Genomic DNA, 22,991 nt, shown 5'->3' on the forward strand with positions numbered 1-22,991 from the left:
ACTATATGAACTGTATGTAGCATCAGCAACTGTACATACAGTATATAGCGCTGTGTTCCGGCACTGGTACAGGGAACTCCTGTCTCACACCTGGAACAAAATCACTGCTCAGCCATTCACAGGAAGCATTGTTTTTCATCAATTAATACAAGGCTTCCTCTAATTGGCTGAGGTGGAGATCTTGTCATCATCCGCCTGTCTCTTCAGCTCAGCTGATTAGAGGAAGCATTTATTCATTGATGAAATACAGGGCTTCCTGCAAATGGCAGAACATCGCTCAACAATTTGGTTTAATGAGTGGGACGGAGAGTCTCCATCCCGCTGCTGAGCACAGTGCTGCTACATACAGTTTATACAGCGCTCCCAGCAGGCACATCTTATAGTGCAGCAAATAGCTCACTTGGGAAAGCTTGGTCCAAACAAACTATTTAAAGTTACAAGAAAACTAGAGTTAAGCAGCCCATAGATGATTCAATGTTCTTTCCTTCCAACATGGGTGAAAGGAAAGAAAAATTTCTCAATTCCTCCATCAACAATTAGTGTTGATGGGGAAATGCCTCCTGAAGTGGTATTGTGTTCTGGTGGCAGAGGAATCGTTCCTGGACAGCAGAACACAATGATTACCGCTAGCTGCTATAGCCTCTGGCAGTAATCGCATGTAGAAAAATCTGACAGGCTAGGGTACAATCAGCCTGCCCATACATGGATTGAATCTTCGCCGGTCCCTGCTTAATCAGCTGATTTTTGATCCATGTATGGCTACCTTTAAGCTTTAACCTGTCACAAGACTGGGTAATTCACCATTCATTGAAAACCGCATGTCAAAACAATCAGTAAATCCAGTGATGCAATATAGCTGGGGCTGGGTGGAAGAGATGGGGGAGGGGTCAGGTCAAGCCTAAATTTTACAGGAAAGTAAATTTCTACCTATAGCTTTGGCTGCCTAAATATCTGGATTTAATGTTTAGTCTGACATGCAGTTTTCAAAGGTAACCTTTGCTAATACATTCCTTTATACGTTCATTCTGACTCGCCCAAGTTTGTAAAACGAAAGCATTTAAAACATTTTTTACTATTCTCGCTTTCATCTTCAGCTTTTTGTCACAATTAAGATAACACAAGAGGTAACTAATCCCTTTAATAACATGAGGAATTATGCCTGGCTTAGACGCAGATCTATTAATGTATAACCTCAGTGTATGCAAGCCAAGCTTTCCGCACAGCTCAGTACCCTACTCAGTCCTATACCTCTAATTACACACGAGGCTCTTGTTATATGTGGAATGGATCATCCTGATGACTACCCTAATAAAAACTATGGAGGATGTCACAAGTGAACCTCTGATCCCTCACTACCCCCAAAGTTACTGCTGGCAGCACTATCACCATTCCCACTTTGCTGGTTTACCGACCTCTTAGATTCCTCTCTAGTCAATACATCTTTACTTCCTCCTTAGCCTGACTCGGATATTTTTTTACTCTCTACAAGTTTACAATTACACATTACTAGTCCCGAGGGCCGGTTCACACCGAGAATTGCACAGGAATGAGCTGTGTGTTCCTGTGTGATTCACATACAGTTCTGTGTGGTGCGATTTCAGCCCATTCATTTTGAATGAGCTGAAATCGCACTGCACCAGACCAAAAGACGCACATGCATTACTTTGGAAACTCACTGCAACCGTATCGCATGGTACTTCTGTACCAAGTGATCCAGTACAGGCGACGCTTTGCATTTGCGACCTGCTTTGAGTATCAATCACTTAATAATGACACTTGCTGCAGATTGCAACTGCACTGCAGTTTGAATGTGGGAACGCACATGGAATGTTGGTTTCTGGCACTGCACTTTGGTGTGCATAGACCCTTAAAGTAAGGATTCATTTATTTATCAATTTTGATAACATTTTGCACTAAGACCTAAGTCTTCAACAGACACCATTGAAAAAAAATCTCTTATATAAAAGTATATTTGAGTTTAAACACACTCTACACAGTAGCCCTGCGTGCAGCCACCAAAAAACCAGGATCAAAAATCCTGAAGAACCTCCCTTTATATTCAGTATATTATGCTCATTTTATAACCCCTACCTTGCAATAGGCAAAGTAACAGGTTCTGTTTAATAATGCCCTCTTTTCCAGCTGAACATACTTACCTTTCTTTTGCTCCCCCGCCATCCTGTTCAGTTGCCAGGAATGAAGAAAGATAGCCCTGTGTAAGCTCTGAATCACTTTAGCTGGAGCTGAGGACTATCCCGGTTCCATGTGACTCTCTCACATGATGTGAGCCACACGCTCTGCCATACCCTGAAGTACCTGGTACTTTCTCTGGCGGTTGGAAAGGTGAATATACGCTGCTTGAAAAGGAGTGTTCTCAAGCAAAGCTTTTGCTTTGCCCTGCATTAGCAAAGCAGATATTTTCTTTAGGGCCCAAATACACCTTTGTGTTACTGTGTGTTGTAAATGCATCGAAATGCCAATATGCATCATACTGCAAAGCAATGTACAATGTTTTGTGTTGATGTGCTTCAGCATGCATTTTGATGAGTTTCCATTAATTTCAGTGGGAAATGCATCAGTCAAAAACACAAAAGTTGTGGTCCCAGCCTTAAAGTGAACTTGTGCACAGACTATGTACATTAAAGTATTTACATATTTTAAACAGGGAGTAAAAAAAAAAAGAAAGAATCAAATTAAAACAATCCCTCAGTAGCCATAAGCAACTGATCTTCAAAGTTCACAACAGAGACACAGAAATCACAAAAATATTTAAAATTACACCTGCGCCAAAGAAAGCTCTAATAAATAAATAAATGTTGCTGCTCAAAGATGAAAAAACATCAAGACATAACACCAAAACCGCAGCGCAAGAAAAATGATTAAACATATAATATAAATAAATATATTTAATCATTTTTCTTGCACTGAGGTTTTGGTATTACAGAAATCACAGCTTGTTTTCTCAATACTTTTTATGTACACAGACTCTTTGGTCAGCTTCCAATGCAGTGGTTTCTAAGCTGAGGTATATAGGGATATACACAGGACATTTAGGGGTATGCTAAATAAATAATCATAATAATAATAATAATGACTCACAAGGTAGTGGACCACTACCAAGATGACAGGCCCACAGCCTACAAGGAAGACCATATGGATTTTTGGTCAGGATGCTTTATGGTCTAGATCTAAATGGCACTGTCTACTATGAGAGAGGGATGGGAATGTCCTATCTTTGGGTAATTCAATTGACTTATTCCACAGTGTGTATTTAATCTGATATCCTGATATCTTGCTATTAAGTTCTGTATTCAAAGCATAGCAGTAAACCAACTACTATATCTACAATAGTCAACCCCTGCTGGCTGGAGGAGAGGTAAATATGAATGATCCCTATGCAATATTTTATATTGCATAGTTACATAGTTTATAAGGTTGAAAGAAGATACAGGTCTATCCAACTCAACGTATGTGTGTATTTGCGTGTTTGATTTTTATTCTCTTATCAATTCCCATAGCCCTGTATATACCTGGGGAGGAGATCCAATTTCTTTCTAAATTGTTGACACTCAGCTAGTACCATTTCCTAACATATAACTTGCTTAAATAAAATATATAGGAAGATGGTTCCAGTTAACACACATTTGTAATGCAGTACGGTAGTTAGCAACTAAACATCCAGGTACTGAGTAGGGAGTCTATATACACAAAAGCGTAAATATGTAAAAAATACTTACTGTTTTCCGAGTAATTTTCCAACTGCTTGGAACACCATTTTGCCTCTGGTTACACTTCACTTCAGACTGATGTTCAAGCGGAATACAGCTTCTTCAAAAGTTTGTCCTGATGATCAATTTGGGAAAAAAAAGCGGTCAGAGCCTTGTTTCACTGGCATTGTTTGCAAATTAGCATTGTGAATAACAATACAGTGTTAACAGTGGTAGATTAATTGCACCTTGGGCCCCAGTCTGCTTCAGATTCATGACACCCCCCCACCACTAGGTTCAAGGGATCATATTGTTCGAAAGGGTCAGTGTTGTTTTACTTCTGATGCGCATTTGTGGAGCATTTCTAAAGGATTTGACATCTAGTCCTTTCCCCCCAGAAACAATAAAAAAGGCTAGCACTGTTCCAGACCAAATAGGCTAGGATAGTTAGAATAATGGGTATTTTTAAATAAATCTTTTTTCCAAGACCATAGAACTATACTGGGTTTATCTGTCTGTCAAATCACCAGCCTTAGGTAAAACACATTTCTAACACACATCTTTACATGTTAACAGATAGCACCACTAGAATGAAATAATATCAATTACAATACCTCATATAAGTTAAATCTAAGGAAAAATAAGAGGTTGATGGTATCCACAGCAATTAAAGGGGTTCTAAAGGCAGTTTTTTTTACTTTATTGCTTTCTCTGCAATAAAGGGATATAAAAGTTTTTTTATTGAAATAACAAACATGTCATACTTACCTGCTCTGTGCAGTGGTTCTGCACAGAGAAGCCCCAATCCTCCTCTTCTTGGGTTCCCCGTCGGTGCTCCTGGCTCCACCCTCCTGCTGAGTGCCCCCAGAGCAAGCAGTTTGTCCATTCACACACAGAGCAATGGCTCGGCCCCACCCTCTTCCATCTCCTGATTGGCTCACTGGCTGTAAATGCCTCAGCCAATCAGGAGTGAGAGTTCCTGGAGAGCCAAGGCTCTGGTGGACATCACTGGATCAAGAGGGGGCATAGGTTAGGTAAGAATTAGGGGAGGGGGTTGCAGCACACAGAAGTTTTTTTTACCTTCATGCCTAGAATGCACAAAGGTAAAAAACCTTCAGCCTTTAGAATCACTTTAAGGTAAAAAAAAACCTTCTGAATGACCCCCCCCCCATCCCCTCCTTATAGTTACCTGAGCCTGATGTTGAGCACAAAAGCAGAGGCTCTTGCTCACTCCTCATTGGATATAGAGGCAACAGTGGTAGCCATTGGCTCCTGCTGCTGTCAATCACAGCCAGTGAGAAGGGAACAGGGGGCAGAATACACATCAGTCCGTAATAAAATAGCGTCTACACTTTACATCACCATGGCAAATGCTATCGTCATATACGATCTTCCACAATATTACTGAAATGATCCAGGATATACTAAACCTTAAGTGATGTCCACATGTGATTTTTTTGGCTTGATCTTATAGCTCGCATTGTTTGGACTTGGATGAAGATGGAGAAGATGTTGTGTGGATTTATAGTGAAGACCTCTGATGAGGTTTAGCAGATCCCACTTTGTTCCAGTAAAATAGTGGATGACTGCTGTAAAACCATCCAATATCTCAAACACCCAGATAGGACAGGCATCATGAGACATAGTCCCTGAAAAGAAGGCTGGAGGTGATGTTGCTCAAACCCTGCCCTGGCAGCCATTAAACGTGGAGAACCTGCTGGTTACATGTAGAAGTCACAGGTAGTACAGTAATAGACAGCTTTTATAATTTATGCCACTGGTGATTTACATTTTTTTGGGATTGATGTGTGCTTAGGCAGAGGTACTAAAGCAGAGGAGAAGACTAATTCTAGAAGTGGGATTAAAAGTAAGATATATATTGATATTGACTGCTTTGCATCAAGATGTCTATTTGCTAGTAGACCATTAGACTGAACTGAATAGAGATGAATGCAAAACATGAACTTGGCTCACAACGCTTAAAGTGGAACTAAAGTTGTAAAACTGCAGTAGAAACATGTAAGGTCTCTTCTGCTATAAAGTGCATTTACCTGCCTGTTTGCAATACCTTGTAGAATTGTACTTTGTGCATGAGCAGATCAATTTACATTCTGGCACATTGCCTGTGTGCTGGGATACCTGCACTCCTGTGCATGTGCAGAAGTAACATCATCCCATGCCAGCCAATCAAGATGACAGAAGATTAGCACCCAGAAGAAGGCAGGGAGAAGATAGAGTGCCAGCAAGGGACCTCATGAGCGGAGGACACTTGGAATAAAGCCTTTAGTTCAGCCTTTAGAGTCCACGAAAATTTTAAAATAACAATCACATGGCTAAAAAATAGATCCTTATTCTTGTGTTTAAGCTTCGTGAATTGAGCCTACATTGTCTTAAACATTGCACAAATGATAGATACTGACATATATGTCATAAACTTGCGAGTTTAATGGAATCTCACCAAGCTGTTACAGAGTAGCAACAATCTATCATTTTAGTAATGGACATATACTGATCAGCCATAACATTATGACCACCCGCCATAACCTGTCGAGGAATGGACTCCACTAGGCCTCTGAAGGTATGCTATAGTACCTGGCACCAAGCTGTCAGTAGTAGATCCTTTAAGTCCTATAAGTTGCGGGGTGGAACATCCATGGATCCCCAAAGATGCTAGATTGGATTGAGATCTGGAGAATTTTGAGGCAAAGTGAACACCTTAAACGTGTTCTGTTCCTCAAACCATTTTTTAATTCATCAGACCAGTCACCTTCTTACATTGCTCCTGTGGTCCAGTTCTGATGGTTAAATGGCCATTGTAGGCTCTTTTGGCTGTGGACAAGGGTCAGCTTGAACACCCCGACTGGTCTGCGGGTGCACAACCCCATATGCAACAAACTGCGATCCACTGTGTGTTCTGACACCTTTCTATCAGAACAAGCATGAACTTTTTCAGCAATACAATAGCTCCTTTTTTTACTGGATCGGGCTACATGGGCCAGCCTTTGCCCCCCACATTCATCAATAAGACTTGCCCGCCCATGACCCTGTTGCTGGTTTGCCAGTTTCTCTGCTTTAGACCACTTTTGGTAGATTCTGAACACTGCAGACTGAGAACATCCCACAAATGCTGCAGTTTTGGAGACCCAGTAGTATAGCCATTACAATTTGGCTCTTGTCAAAGTCGCTCATATCCTTACACTTTTTTTTGTTCTTTCAACACATCAACTTCAGGGACAACATGTTCCCTTGCTGTCGAATATATCCCATCCACTTTCAGATACCACTGTAAGAAGATAATCAATGTTATCCACTTTACCTGTCAGTGGTTATATTATGGCTAATCAGCATATATAAAGAAATAAAGCCACGGAGTGCCTTATTTTTTTAATAAAACAGCTCTGAAGTATAACTAAAGGCAACACTTTTATTAAAGTTTTGGGTAGGAGTGCAGAGGGATTAGAACACCTTTCAGTTTATATTTCTACCTGTGGCCCCATTAGACAGACTTGCCCCCTCTCTTTGTCTCATTTACCATTATCATTGAAAGTAAAAGAAAACCCCAAATTTTCAGTTGTCCCCTAAAAAATAATAGAGGAGAAATCTTCCAATGGGGACAATAGTTCTGGTGACCCAGGGGTCCCCAAGGAATTTCCTTAAAGGATAAATTCACCTTAAGTAGCAGACCGGCCCCTCCCTGTTGTGACAGCTAATTGTAAAAAATGGTGTTCTGTGAATGAACTACAAGTCCCGACAGACTTTGTGGCTTTCAGCTTGTAGTTCTCTGTGAACTAGTTTATTGATTCTTCCTGTCAGTATATCTGCTTGTCTGTACATCCCGTACTGGAAAGTAAATATACTGACAGGTCTGCTAGAGACCTACATGGCACCAGCAATCTGCTGATTGCTGGTGCAATGCTTTAGAGACTCCAGATACAAAAAATAATAAATGCGCTTTTTTTACCTGCAAAAAAATGTGCATTTATTATTTTTTGTAAAAATCTGAACGTATCCTTTAATTTGAAGGGATTTCCTCTCACTTCCTGTTTGACTATGGGACAGGTGGTGAAGGGAAATCTCCACAATGGGACACAGATACAAAAAAATCTGGCAGGGGTTATAACCCTCCCTTGCTCTTTTCAAAATGGAAAAGAAAACGTTTTGCCTATATTTCTACTTTAAAAATATGTAGTAAGGTGAAGAGTGCAGAAAATTTAGGATAGTAAATAGACTACCAAGGTATCATCTCAAAGTTCAAAGGCAAAAGGGAACTGTACATGTGTGGGATTTTCAATATACTTGTGGTAGTCATCCAATACACAAGTGAATACAATTTCTAAAAATATAAATTTTATTCCAATATATTAAAAATATTAAATCCAACAAAAACATTTAAAAACACAACCACCACTGTTTGTTGTATGTTTATTAGTCTACGCGTTTCACAACTTCCACTGCTTCCTCAGAACCAACAATGCATATAAGTGGTTTAAAAGGATCGTGAAGGTTATACAGTCATATAAAATCAAGTTCAAGATCTTGCTTTATATGATTGTATAATTTTCACAATGGTTGTGTTTTAATGCTTTGTTGGATTTAATATTTTTAATATGTTGGAATAAATGTGATATTTTTATAAATTGTATTCACTTGTTTATTGGATGACTAACAAAGGTGTATTCAAAGTTTCACACATGTACAGTTTCCTTTTGCTAGTTCTACTTTAATTTCAGTTTTAAAATAAGGGCTAACTAAACAGCTAGTACAGTAACAAGGATACACTGTGGTTCAGGGCACAAGAGATAACAGTATCTCCTAATAAGCAAATTTATGTGCATTTTCCCTAATATTAAGTGGCTGTCAAGTCTTGTTTCTGCAAAACTTCTATGGAGGTCTAAATGTAGCAAAAATCACTTGGAAACTATTTTTAGTACTTCCATCTACATGCAAAGCATTCCTGGCCTGTAACATTTATATATGCTATACACTGCAAAAATAAACAGGACAAGCCGGATTTGTTCCGTCCGGAATTTTTAAAAATGCTTTATGTTTACAAAGGACAGAGGACGTTGTGTAGTAAATTTCAGCAGTCAAGATTTCAGCATAAACACATGACTAACAATGACCATAGTAATAATAATAAATAAAAGATTTTAGTGGTACCATACGTAAATGTCAGCATAAACCTATAACAAGTCATGCTGGGATGGATAAATAGGGAGAACCTAAAGGCAGACCATACATTATGCAATTTTCTTTCCTTCAACCATGGGTTGAAAAGCAATTTGTTCGATTTTCCCCATGAAAACAATCAATGTCGATGGGGGATTTCCTCCCAATGTGCTATTGTGTTCTGCTGGCGAGGAGAGCAGGAATCTTTCCACACCAGCAGAATACAATGATCACTGCTGGCGGCTATAGAAATGTCAAAATAGGAAAAAAAAAAGCTGAGGGTGGTTGTACTGAAGTTGATTGATGGATCAACTTCAGTGCAATCAACCTGCCCATAAACGCATCCAAATTTGTCCGGTTCCTGCTGAACCATCCATATTTCAATCCCATTCAGGCCTGCTTACTGGCTTCAATACCCTTAATGTGGAAAATGTTGCTCCAGGCTCCCTCCAAGTGCTTTCACAATACCAAAACCCAGGGCATTGGCCATAATATCTCTGTTGTAATGCAGGATCAGAGTGTACATTGCCTCGTCCTCCAATACAGGAGAATCCATGTGACCATGGCATTGGATTTTGGCCTACATTCTGCAAATGGCAGCCATCATAACAATAACCTATAACATAGGGGCCCTAATACCCCAAAAAAGACATCTGATTTTCTGCAAACTTCTCTCCCATGCTTAAAGTATCACTTTTCTATAGGTGACCCATGTGTTCCAAACAAACTTTCCTCATGCATGCAAAACACGTATAAAAAAACGGTGTATTAATTTTTAGCACAATGCACTAAAAGTGATAAAAACATGGCATGTGCTTTCTAATGCACAGGTGTAAATGGACCCTTCAATGAAAGTTTTACTGTAATAAAAATGTCCCCAGCTTCACATCAAAGGTTCTGCAGAACTCTACATGCTTCCTTTCTGTTCTGGAAAAAAATCCACATCATGCACGCTCGCTTTCTCAGATCATCTTCCAGCGGGCTCCAGCTTCGTATTATCCTCCACGTAATCAAGAGGTGAAGACGTTCCATATCATGGAAAATGCAGGCTTGGGTTTCCCATCCTTTTACTGCATGTTTAAAAATAGACTTGCTGCAAGCTGTCGCAGAATGAAGTCTACATTTACCTTTGCCTGAATTATTAACGAGAGCCCATCTAAACATGATTGTGCAACTTACTCAGGTCAAATGTAGACTATTGTGTAACTCAGAGCTCCTTATCTGTGTACTCATAGAAAGGTGAGGAATGACGGACGTATGAGCACAACGACCATGAATTTATTAACACTGTGTACAGCCAAGCAGAGAGAAAAGAATAAAATATAGGTATTTCTGGCAGTTGAGTGTTTCATAGATCAAATCTGTAGTTTTCTTTTTAGGATGCAAAAAATTTCTAAACCTTCAATAGGCTGGATGTACGAAAGTTTCTGGTGAGAGCCATCTAAAAATCTTTTGCATATAGGGGTTGAAAATGAGTTTTGGTACATATGCCCATCACCACAAAGCATGTGCTGGTGTATGATGGAGAAATTTTTTTTTACTGAGTTAATAAAGTGGCTGCTTAGGAACGTAAACCTTTTGTGAGACAAACATGGAGGCTGCCATTGCCGAATTCCCTTTCAGCAAATGCCAGGCTATCATGCTGGTCTACCGGCATAAATACATTTGAGTTACTGATCCAGAACAAATATGCAGATCATGAAAGTCAAAATTCTTTATCTTTATGCTTGCTCTGGGCTAGTGACTCAGATTCAGAGATTTTGCTCAATAAACAAGCAACCTTTACACGCAATAGATGATCCTAAACATATGGTCACCAGCCAACTGTGAATGGCGTTGGAGATGATCCATTCCCTCTAACTGAAGTGCAAGCCATAATGGGTGTCACTGCAGGCTTCCTATAAGGCCCTGGCGCCCAGAAACAGCTGCAACCTCTTGTAGTTTCTACTGTTGTATCCTTCAATATTTACTTAGGCAAAACTTACCCTATCCTGAGCCATTAACATACACCAGAAATATGATATCCAAGGACAGCCTTGAATGCAAAATGTGCTACATACCTGTCCTAACCGGTATAGCATAAGTCTACAACATCCTGAGCTGCCTTACACTTGGATATGCATCAAAATAAAAGTCTATGTCAAAGAGTAATAATAATAATAATCATCATTTACCGTATCACCATCAATTTTGTTAATAATGATTATTACCAAATGATCTAGTGTGTTCCTAAATTCTTGCTAGAGCTGAAAACACGGGTTGATTTACTAAACCTTGAGTGTGCAAAATCTTGTGCAGCTCTGTATAGAAAGCAATCAGCTTCCAGTTTTTTTCTTTGTCAAAGCTTAATTGAACAAGGTGAAGTTAGAAGCTGATTGTGCACTTTCCAGCTTTAGTAAATCAACACCACTGTGTCTCTGCTTCACTGAAACTCCAAGCACTTTTACTTTAGAAGTAAAAGTAACTTTAGAAATTAAAAAAAAAATACTGAATATTATCATTTACGATATTACCAGTTCCTTCCTGGAGCATGTTTTTCTTTTATTAAAATTTGCATCAAATTCTCTAAACCCCAGGTTTTTTGAATGCACAGGCCAAGTAAAAGAAAAAGATAGTAGTTACAATTTTTTATGTCACACAAAATTTGGGCAACTGCTAATCAAATCTATATTTTTTAGGAAAAAATACAGTAAAATAAAGTTTAGTGCACAAACACAATTTAATGTTTTTAGTCCAAAACAAAAAGGACGTAGGTAGTGTCCAGAAAACAGATACCCAATATTTAAAACCTCAAAACTGTGAAAAATCATTGTACTTAAATTTATTAATGGGTGATGCTTTAAATGCCCTTACAGCTCAGTTTTATAGTTAACCAAAAAGGATGGACTTTGAATTATTTCTCTCACTGAGGTGCAATCATTTATGTACATGTGTTTGCATTCGTATGTGTGTGATGGGGCAATGGATGTTCTTTTTTAGAATTATATATTTGACACTTTTTTGCATTGAAAGCGGCTGTAAACCTTTGAAATAGAAATATATCCTTCTATATATAATGAGCATATTCTCCTATACTGTGTACTTACCCCTATCCAAAGCACTTGTGTTTTCTCTCTCCATTCTTTCTCATTCCTCACTTCTGACAGTCTGTGTGGACACCAGATAATCCTGTGAGATGGCCCCGCTTCCCTCCAGCACACAGAAGGTGACTCACAGCTTCGGTTGTGCATGTTTGCATGGATGTGTCCATTCCCTCCACTCAGGTCTCAGAACACACTCAGCTCTCTGCTCTATGGTGTGCAGTGTGTGACATCAGATCCCCACCCCCCTGCCTTCTGGAACTGAGAAGTGTCTAAATTTTGTACTTTGAAGGACTGTTGAGGAGAGGGGGCTCCAGATCAACAGGTACAACTTATGCAGAAGTATCGCCCGAGGCTAGTCATTTCAGTGGGTATATGTAAGGGTTTACAAACACTGTACCTCTATTTCCATCACAAGCGGCACCCAAGAGTCATGTAAATAGAAGCTCTACAGTCGGCAAAACCACTTTTACAGAAAAAGCCAGTGAACTTCTGGTGGCATCGGCAAAACTAGCTACCCCCCCCCCCCCCCGGTCAAAAAAAAAATTGTCCAAAAGTGCCAGAGGAAGGGGAGGACATAATGCAAAACTTCCCTTTTAGAGGGAATTTCTGCTTTAACATCTTGTGGCATAAAAGAAGTCCTGCAGGGGATGGCTTTAATATGGAGATGAGTACTGCAGCCCAAGCTGCATTGTTATCTTGTAAACAGCCTCTGGGCTAATTTAAATAAAATACATAAAAACAAAATGACCCAGAGTTTTGCAGTAAGCATTGTTGTAAACATTAGCAGCTCTTTGAAGGAATAAAAATGTTGTTGTTAACCATTACAAGCCTTTAATTATAGTAGCTGTGTGCGATCCAGAGTGCAGAGATATTTTCTTTCAAAGAGTTCAAGTGCAAATTCCACCCCACCCGCTTACCAGAAAATGTCCCAGGTGTAAACAGGGCTGATCTGTAGCGAGCTGCTCTGCTGGGAAACTGCAGAACAGGGCATGGTAAGAATGTAATGGAGAAATGATCAGCTACAGGAAGTCTACAGGCAATTTCGGAGTGGAGCCCTTTCCATCATTGTATGCATATGTGCACGGGGAATTTATTTATTAATTAATTTATTACAAGTACTTATAAAGCGCAATCAATTTACACAGCACTTTACATATTTATTGCACATTCACTTCTGTCCATAACCCTCAAGCAGCGTACAATCTAAGGTCCCCAACTCTCATTCATACATAAACATACTGGGGACAATTTAAACAGGAGCTAATTAACCTACCAGCATGTCTTTGGAGTGTGGGTGGAAACCGGTGTACCCGGAGGAAACCCACACATGCACAGGGAAAACATACAAACGCAGGTAGTGCCATGTTTGGGATTTGAATCAACAACCCTAATGCTGCTAGGGGGAAGTGCTAAACACTTAGCCACTGTGCTGCCCTATTTTTTTGTTCTTTTTTTGTTAAAGCCAGCCATAGACTGTTCGAATCTCAGCCAGTTCAGCAGGAACCAGCTGAAATCCGAACCATGTATGGGCAGCTGACTGTACCTAAGTTGATCAACGATAAACTTGGATACAACCAACATGTCGAATTTTCCATATGATTTATGACATAAAACACTGACTGTGTTGATGGGGGAATTAACGATTTTCTTCAGGAAAGAAAATAATTTCATCTACAGCTGGCTTAGGACTTTCTTTTCTCTTTCCACTTTATTGCTATAATGAAGGAGCTGACAAGGACACTGGGGTGGGCTAAACGGACTCTTCAGAACTTTGTACCTGACAAACTCTACCAGGAAAATGCATTAGGACATAGATGTGAGCTATGCTGCTCCGAATCTGAACTTTGTATCACACAAGATCTCCAAGTGACACAAAAGAAATCATTATCTATCAGTACCCCTCTACTGGCCGATCAACCACTTATAAATTATGTGCCTGGCAGTAAATCACAAAACGTTGATATGAGATAGCAGCTCTGTCCACCCAGCACTCAATCTCTTGAAGGCCCCATGGGACCAAAGTAGCCCCATTTCTTTGATTTAAACTGTATGTATAGTATAACCAACACTTTTTTTTAGGTCTGGATGATGAAAAGATAAACTTTGGACACGTCAATTATTCTTGCTGTTTGCGTCCTGTTGGAGAGAATTCTTTATCCTGGAGACATAGAGGAAGCGAGATTGAAATCCAAGGGGAGGGGAATTCCCCTCACTGGAGCATTCTTTGGTGTGTATGGGTAAGAGCCCCGTGCAAAAGTTCACCTCATTTGAAAGACTTTTTGAAACATTTAAGGTTAAAGGCACCTGAACAAAGCCTGCGCTTTGGAAAATGAACAAAAATGAACAAAAAAAAGTGCAACGTACTTGCAGTGCCATTGTTTCTTAACGGCACCCCATACGCAGGTAGCAGTTGAGCGAAAGAGGTGGCAAAACTAGAAACCTAAAACGCGCCTGGCTCAGTGCCAAACAAAGTACATGAGCTACTTTTGGCATGTTAGTGGCATGTAGGGAAGCACATTCAAGTGAACAAACGTTCCCAAAAAAACAAAACAACACAAAAAACCACATTACGTTGTGTTGCTCAGATGTGAATGCAACCTAAGAACTCACCCAAGCAGGTACCACCACTGAAAGACTGGCCCTCACCTCCAGTTCTGGTGACAATTCCCAAACTTTTATATTTCTCATCACTTTCCATCTCCCTGACAATGGTCACCAGGTCATAAAGAGAGTGAAATTTCCCCAGCAGGAAAGCAATAAAAACCGGACAATAGTTTTAACCTTTTCCCAACCCATCCAAAACAAAAAAACGATACACTTTATTACATGTATTCCACCTCAAGTTTCATGTAGCCTAAAATGGCAGGCTTTATAAAATAGAAGTTATATCAACTCTGTTATCCCCTAAACTAGTTATATTTAGACAAAAAGGCCTTATTAGGCTGCACTTTGTTGTGTTTTTTTTTCTTTTTAAACTTATTTTTAAAAAACTGAAAAACACTTCCCAAATCTTCCTCCCAAGATATCAAGTCGTCACCTAACAGCATATTTCATCTAGATCCAGGAGATGGCTTAGAGGTCTACACTATATATGAGCAAGCTGGCCGTGATCTGAATTGCTGCGCGCATTACTGCAGCTCTGAAAAGCAGCCACTGCACTGGAGAGGGGCCCTTGGGTACCACATAAAACAAAGCAGATCCTGCCCCTATTCAGCAAAGCAATCTGCTCCGTTTTCTATTCCATGTTTGTGCCAGATACGGCAGAGAAAGCAATAGAGTTGGAGCTGCTTCTGGCTTCAGCTTCCTCTGTCCACCACTGTCAAAATCGAGAGGAAGGAGTAAGGCTATTAACCCTAGGTTTTCTGGGGTTAGCAACCAGGTATATAGGCAGTGAAAAGGGCTTTCCTTGCTTAGATTTAGGCTCTGCCCGTGTAGAGTGCTCACTACACGAGCAGAGTAAATTATGTACACGTTCTGCCAGGTTATTGGTAAACAGTTCACATCCTGCATGCCAGGTCCAATCTGGTGGGGATCTGAGGCAGTTTTCTATATTGAAAATGAGCATAATTATTTTGTTAACTGGGCATGGAACCCATGCCAGTTTCTTTTTAGGACTTTAATGTCACTTTAAAATGGTTGTAAAGGCTCAAGGTTTTTACTTTCTCTGTGAAGCCTCCCCCCCAGCCCACCCTAATAGTCACCTAAGCCCCCTCTCAATCCAGCGATGTGCACTGGGGTCATGGTATCCCGGGACTCCCTCTCCTCATCGGCTGTCAATCACAGCCAGTGAATCAATGAGAAGAGAGAGGGGGCTGAGCCGCGACTCCGTGTGTAAATGGACACATGGAGAAGCAGGTGCCCCCATAGCAAGCTACTTGCTGTGGGGGCATCCAACAGGAGGGAGGGGTCAAGAGCGCCAGCAGGGAACCTGAGAAGAGAAGGATCTGGGCTGCTCTGTGAAAACCACTGCAGACAGCAGGTAAGTATAGACATATTTGTTATTTCTTTGAAAAAAAATAAGTCTCTAGAATCAATTTAAGTGTTTTGATTTGATCGAAAGTGAACAGAAAAAAAAAAACAAAAAAAGTGGGGGTTTAGCTTTAAGATACAGTCACACTGTGGCTGTCGAGAATCACTGGATTCCCTACTACCAGTTCTAAATGCTACCTGTTTGTCCAGGGTCGGCATTTTGGTGACATTCTGGCCACATCTAGTTGGACAGTTTGTATGTGGTTACAGCATCCAGATGCGGGGTTTAACCACATGTGAACACAGCAAACTATGCACCCCTGCATTCCAGTTTTGTACACAAATTGGAGCTTCTACATATGAATTAGTGAATATTCTAAACATCTCTTTTCTGAAATGCACATCATTTTTTAATCACTTGCCTACTACACTTGTACCCCCTTCCTGTCCATGCCGATTTTCAGCTTTCAGCGCTGTTGCACTTTGAATGACAATTGCGCGGTCATGCAACACTGTACCCAAACAAAATTTTTATCATTTTTTGAGACAGATAGAGCTTTCTTTTGGTGGTATTTAATCACCACTGGGTTTTTTTTTGTTTGCTAAACAAACTAAACAAGACTGAAAATTAAAAGAAAAAAAAAGTTTTAGTTTCTGTTAAAAAATTTTGTAAATAAGTAATTTTTCTCCTTCACTGATGTGCGCTAATGAGGCTGTAGTGACGGGCACTGAAGGCTGCACTGATGAGGAGGCACTGGTAGGTGCCACTAATGGGCATTGACAGGCATCACTTGTGGGCACTGATAGGCAGCACAGACGGGCACTGGTAGGCACTGATATGTGGCATTAATGTGCACTGATGGGCACTGGTATGTGGCATTGATGAGCACTGACAGGTGTCACTAATGGGGCTACACTGATCATCAGTGCCCTGATTGCCGCAACACGCGTCCCCAGGGGCATGCATGTGCAGTTAGAGTGGGAGGACGTCATATGACGTCCTTCCAGAACGAGAGAACTGCTGCCCGTCGGTCAATTCCTTATATGGCAGGCGGGAGGTGGTTAAAGCAGTATTACACCCAAAACATCATATATTGCAGCATACTAATCCTTAGATACGGTGGCTATATTAGTTTTTTTTTTGGCTTTTTTCCTTCTGTTTTCACCTGATGATCTGGCCAGTAATACACCTCCTGTTATTACAGGAGATGTTACCAGCCAGATCACAGGTAAAAACAGAAGGTGAAATCTGGTAGTACATCTAACACTCTCTTCTCCCGACTGACAGAGCTGCTGTACTAAGGTATCTATGTTGCTCTTTCATCCAGAGTGGGGCACTCTATTGAGCAACATAGATACCTTAGTACAGCAGCACTGTCAGTCGGGGAGAAGAGAGTGTTAGATGTACTACCAGATTTAGATACACTAACAAACTGAAGCCAGATTTCAGCTAACACTTTATAAGAAATTACAGCAAGTTTTTTTCCTTTTGGGATAAAGATTTTACATAAATAAATAAAAATTGACCATTGTAAGCACCCCTGTCAGTGTTAAAATGGTTGTCTCAAGCCTCTAAGTGCTACATTTGCAGGACAAAAAACAAAAAGATTTACCAGATGAAAAAAAAACAAAAAAACCTTTATCAACAAAAATGAATGCAGCCATCACATCTATGAATTGGTAAGCTGCAATATATTAAATATTTGATTTAGGGTTTAATAATGCTTTAAGTATACAAATTCTATTTGCAGAATACTATAGGAATGAACAAACATACGGCAGCCTATACTGTAAGACTCAACAAAAGGATTTTTAGGACATATGGTAGTATTGCTGCAATACATTCCTTCGTTCCCAAACAACAGATTTCCTCCACATGGCACACTGATCACCCCAAGTCATGAAAAGCAGGAGCACGCCACGTTCTCCTCTCCATGTCATGATAGGAATATGCTTTGAATGGTATTGATGTGTGAGTTGTATAAAATCTAGCGGCAGGAGACTCCCAGCATGTGAACAGGGTGGCAGATGGTGGCCTAGCACAAGCACAGACCTGCTGTGGGGTGGGTGGAATGTCGTCAGGGAAGAGATTGGCTCGGCTACATCCTCGGCTTCCTGTTCCAACCTGTTTCAGACACTCCAGGTGAGATGGAGGCTGCTGAGAGGTACAAACAATGCATGGAATGTATGCAAAGCCGCAAATATTTACTGAACAAAGAGAACAAACAAGATACTTGGAGGAAACAGATCTTCAGAAAATACTCCCACAAGAGCATGTAAAGCACTACATACCAGTGGAAGCTCTTCGTCAAAACAGACTTTTACAAAAAGTTATTCAAGCCTCAGTCAGACCATAAATAGATTAAAATGAAAGCAAGCAATGGTTTTGATTTCCCTAAAATTGATTTTAGATTAGCATTAGCATAGCAGAGGAACCGTTGAAATTACTTTCTGGTCTCAGGGAACCTCTGCTAAAAATTAATATTTCTCCAACTCATTATCATGTGATGGTCATCATCATGCGATGGTGATCATGAGTGTGACGGTCAGTGGGAAGAATGCTCTTTACACTTGTGATCATTGGGAAGTATCCCCTTATAGATAGCTAAAAAGACCAATGGTGTCAGTGGGAACTCATCTGAGATGCAGAAATTGCTCAAGGAACCCCTGTTAACCTCTGGAGGAAACCTCAGGCTCAATGGAAGCCTGGTTGAGAAACCCTCTGTGCTTGAGAGTATTAATCCACGTATCCATCAATGGAGAAGAGCGAAGGTCAAAAGTGCCAACAATTAGCAATTGTTTGCATCAACAGAGTGAGTACTGTTAGCAATCACATGTAAAATCTGACATGCTGCTCGATCAATCAGCTTGGGTACATTCAGCCTGTCCATACATGGTTCGAATCTTGGCTGGTCCCTGCCGAACTGGCCGAGATTTGAACAGTCTATGGGCAGCTTAAGTCCAACTGCTATTTTTGGGGACGTGACTAATAGACAATGGCCACTCTTAATTTGGCCATACATGGAGCGAATTTTGTCTGGTTCCTTACGACCTGACCAAAATTTATTTAATTGGTGGCCTTTTTGGCACCCTCCTTTTCAACACCCTTTGATTGATAAAGCCAAAGAAGCTAGGTGGAAAACTGTTGGCCAAACAGTGCCTGCAACCAGTCAGATACAAGTACTCATTGGGTATTTTAACAGCTGGTGGGGTTGCCTGCCAAAATACAATAGCCAAAGCGGAAGAGTTATCCCTCTGCACTGTGTAGTGCGCATTAAGGCTGAAAGCTGAACGAAAAAAAGAATTCATACATGTATGGCCATTTGTAGGCTAGCCATACAGGTTCGCAAGAGAAACTACTCAATTCCCCCACTGACACTAAACATTCAAACAAATTAAATCACTGTTCAGCCAGCAATTTTTCAATCAAAGGTTATCAAGCCAGGTAGAGTCAACAGGGCCACCCACAGCTCAAAACGTTTACAGATTCAGCAGGAATCACTTAAAATGCGAGCCATGCATAGCCTAGTTTATGCTTGTGGTTGAGGGTTGGTAAGAATAGGCAGTTGAGTTACATTTTTACTGCCCCCCCCCCCCTCCAAGCTGAGAAGATAGGGTATACATACATAGACTAAAACAAAAACCCTCCTGTCGCTATTCAAGAAAATATGGTGTTGTGCTGCAACTTCCCAGTAGCCATGTGCAATGTATGCGGTTGCGGCATGGTAGTGTGGGCTTTTAGGGAGTTAAAACAGGCAGTGAGGAGGTAACATAATTCCTCCTTACTGCCCGTCACACGTACTCTAAAAAGCGATCCACCACAGATCAATCTTCAGTCGGAAACCACAAGTGTTAAAGAACCCTTTTAGTGACACTTGAGAACATTAGAGCTCTGAAAAGCAGAGGATACTGAAGTCCTGACTCACACCCGAGCTTTCTGTAGCATGAAGCTCCAAAATGCACAAAATCCAAAATCCTAATGCTTTTAAAACACAACTGCGCATGTATGAGTACCTGAAGATCGAAGCTTAAGTCCAAAACGGTACCTGAGCTACTTTTAACATAAAATGGGACATTTTTGGTCCTGCAGTCTTGAATGGGAGCTCCTAAAAATGAGCGTTTTTAAAGCAGAACTCTAGGCAAAAGCGCTCGCACTGCATGAGTTCACGGCTCATTTTGTCCAGGGGAGCAAGGAAAAGCTATACTTACCCGATCCTTTGGAAAACAGCTCTCCCCCACATCCAGAGCTGGTCTGTGGGTGTGATGTCAGGAACAATCCATTCACAAGACCGCTAGCAGTGGGGACAGTCTTGCGCTTGGAGGATCAGGAGATTATAGTGAAGTTCCAGCCATTTTTTAGTTTATTAAAAGTCAGCAACTACAAAAACTGTAGCTGCTGACTCAATAAACACACAGTTAACTGTCCCAGGGTACAGCACTCTTGAATGGGAGCTCCTAAAAATGAGCGTTTTTAAAGCAGAACACAGCAGAATACAGGGTCCAGGGTTTAGGGTCCTTCTCTTCTTCACGGCGCCAGCATCTCAACTGTGGGCTGTGACAGCTTGCGGATTCACAGCCTAGTGCCCACTGCGCATGTCGCGCTGCTCCTTCTGATTGGTCCAGCAGTCTTCTGAAACCTGTTAAAATTCCCAGGAGACTGCGGGAGGAAGGAGGGGGCCGAACATCCGGCTCACTTCGCCGTGGCGAACTGAACCAGAAGTGGGAGCGGGTACCTGTCAAAAACAGGTATCCACCCCCCCCCCAAAAAAAATGTGCCAAATATGGTAGTGGGGGGGGGGGCAGGAGGCAAATAAACAGAGCTTCCGCTTTTGAGTGGCACTCCGCTTTAAGTGAGTATATTTCCTACTGCATGTGAAAATAAAGGTTTTTCCCGGGGTTCTTCCTTAAGTCTAAACAGCCATCTCCTCCTCATAGTAACTAGCTTTCTATTGGCTAAATAAAAAAAGCTCCGACTATACCTGAAAAAAAAAAAAACACGCTCCAAAATCGCCTGTTAATGCTCAGATGTGAATGCAGCCATAGACTGTATTTGTCAAGTACATTTACTTGTGTTAAAAACATCTGTCAAAATGACTCAGCACTGAACGATCCCATTGTTATTAGTCATTACCAATCAATTTTGTACCTTGAATGTTATGACAGACATTCATGTTCGAATGTAAATAAATCCCGTATAGGTACAGCCTACACGGGATAAGCCAAGAGGCAAACAACCAGAGCTCAACAATGCAGTTACATATCAGGCAATATAGCCTTCTTCACCCCTCATGAGCCAAGATTTGCCAGTTACATATGGAAACCACCAAAAAATACCATAATTTTCACATTCCTATCACTTCCTTTTTAAAGCTGAATCAGGTTACTGAAATCACTAGTGATTAATAACTGAAAGCTGCGATTACTGAATAAACGGACTGAATTAATTAGCTCCTATTGTTAAAATCCGAAATCCAACAAATATTGTCTAAATGCAAAAGCCATGTATTATTAAAGTGTTACTAAACCCACAACAGTAAAATCAGTCTGTATATGCAGTAAAGAATGCTTGTTAAACTCACTGAGGAACCTAAGGGGTTAATCCTCTGCATTGTGTAAAAAGGCCATTTGATCCTTTCTTCTCTGTTCCTCCCCTTTTTCAAGCGACCACTGCTTATCTCCAGATTGAACCGTAGGCATGCGCATGCTCAGTTTGGTGTGTATTGTTGAGGGTTTTTTTTCTCTTCTTGGGAGCGTGCATGTGATCAGCACAGGGCCAATCAGCACTGGTCAGACAGAGGTCAGGGGCCCTGCATCCTCCTAGAGCAGAAATAAAACTCCTTCTACAAGCTTTAGCTAGTGCTGGTCTGGACACAGAAGTCACAAGATTGCTCTAACTGCTGATGAGAAAAGGTATTTAGCAGTTTATATTTACTAAAATAATTGCACTTCCATGTTCTGTGTATTGTGGGAGACCAGATATAGTGAATGCAGGGTCCAGGGTTTAGTAACACTTTAATGGCATCATGGGATACTTTGTGTGTTTCCTCCAGATCTGTGCAGTGATCCAGTGTGAAACGTTTTCTCCGTGCAGGAGCTTCCTGTAATAAAAGACTGCTCACTGCTCTGCTCTTTTCATGTGCAGGTTGACTGCTCTTGCCTCCGCCCCCTCCTGTAGTTTTCTGCAGGCAGCCTGTAGTGGCTCGAGCTAAGTGCAGCGCAGTGATGAGGTCACTGACACTTTTACAGGAAAATATCTGGATTTGCAAAGGCATTTGCAGCAAACAAAGCGTATTTGTATTCTTTTGGCTATCAAGGAATATATTTAAATGGGTTTTTTTGAGTTTTTGAGCCTGGACTTCAGCTTTAATTTCCTAGATCCTAGATTGTAAGCTCCAAGGAGCAGGGCCCTCCTATCTGTCTTGTATTGAACTGTATTGTCTCCCATTATATTGTAAAGCTCTGAGCAAACTGTTGGCGCTACATAAATCCTGTATAATAATAATCATTTAATATTGTTATCACTGGACACATACCTGCATGAATTTGTGATTCTGTTTCTGCATGGAGTTCAGATTGTTACTGTTTTACAAGTAATAGCGCTCAATCTAGCATAGTAACTTCAAACTCCAAATGTGTGCGACATATTCTTAGTACATGCTACTCGCGTAGCCTATACTGCAGAGACATTTGCTCTGTTAAGCGATTGTTGGCGACTCTCAGTGATTCTTTGGGAGCTATATTAGTAGTGCAATTGACATTCTAAAGATCGGCCATGGAACCCTGAACGAGTTTACCTGCATTTCAGCACATTATAGAGCCTTTTCCCGCGTTAAAGTACAAGAAGTATGCATACAAAAATACGTCAGATGCAATTCTGACTTCAGGCGACTCGGTTGTAAAAATAAAATTTTTTTTAAAATGTGGCCCCTGCGACGGAAGGTGTTTAATACCGACCTCTCCTGCCAAGAATCTTCTGAACTAAACACTTTCTGGCTCCATTCACACTTGGCGGTTTGGAATTGTTGGCAGAATCACCGCAATTCTACCCGCAATTTTAAATCAC

At 40.8% G+C, this 22,991-nt stretch overlaps 1 protein-coding gene across 2 annotated transcripts in view; it reads right to left on the bottom strand.

The window, feature by feature from the left end:
• Nucleotides 1-22,991, bottom strand: part of LOC149467487 (MOB kinase activator 2-like) — a 53,666-nt gene that overhangs the window by 21,088 nt on the left and 9,587 nt on the right. For both annotated transcript variants that reach the window (XM_089671596.1, XM_089671595.1), the window contains exon 2: nucleotides 3,738-3,843. In XM_089671596.1, coding sequence (XP_089527722.1) covers nucleotides 3,738-3,775 — 38 coding nt within the window. In that variant the 5' untranslated portion in view covers nucleotides 3,776-3,843. The remainder of the gene's footprint in view (nucleotides 1-3,737; nucleotides 3,844-22,991) is intronic.

This window comes from Staurois parvus, unplaced genomic scaffold, assembly GCF_062004578.1.
Source record: "Staurois parvus isolate SC_StPar_1 unplaced genomic scaffold, SC_StPar_1.0 ptg000108l, whole genome shotgun sequence".
Taxonomy (NCBI): domain Eukaryota; kingdom Metazoa; phylum Chordata; class Amphibia; order Anura; family Ranidae; genus Staurois; species Staurois parvus.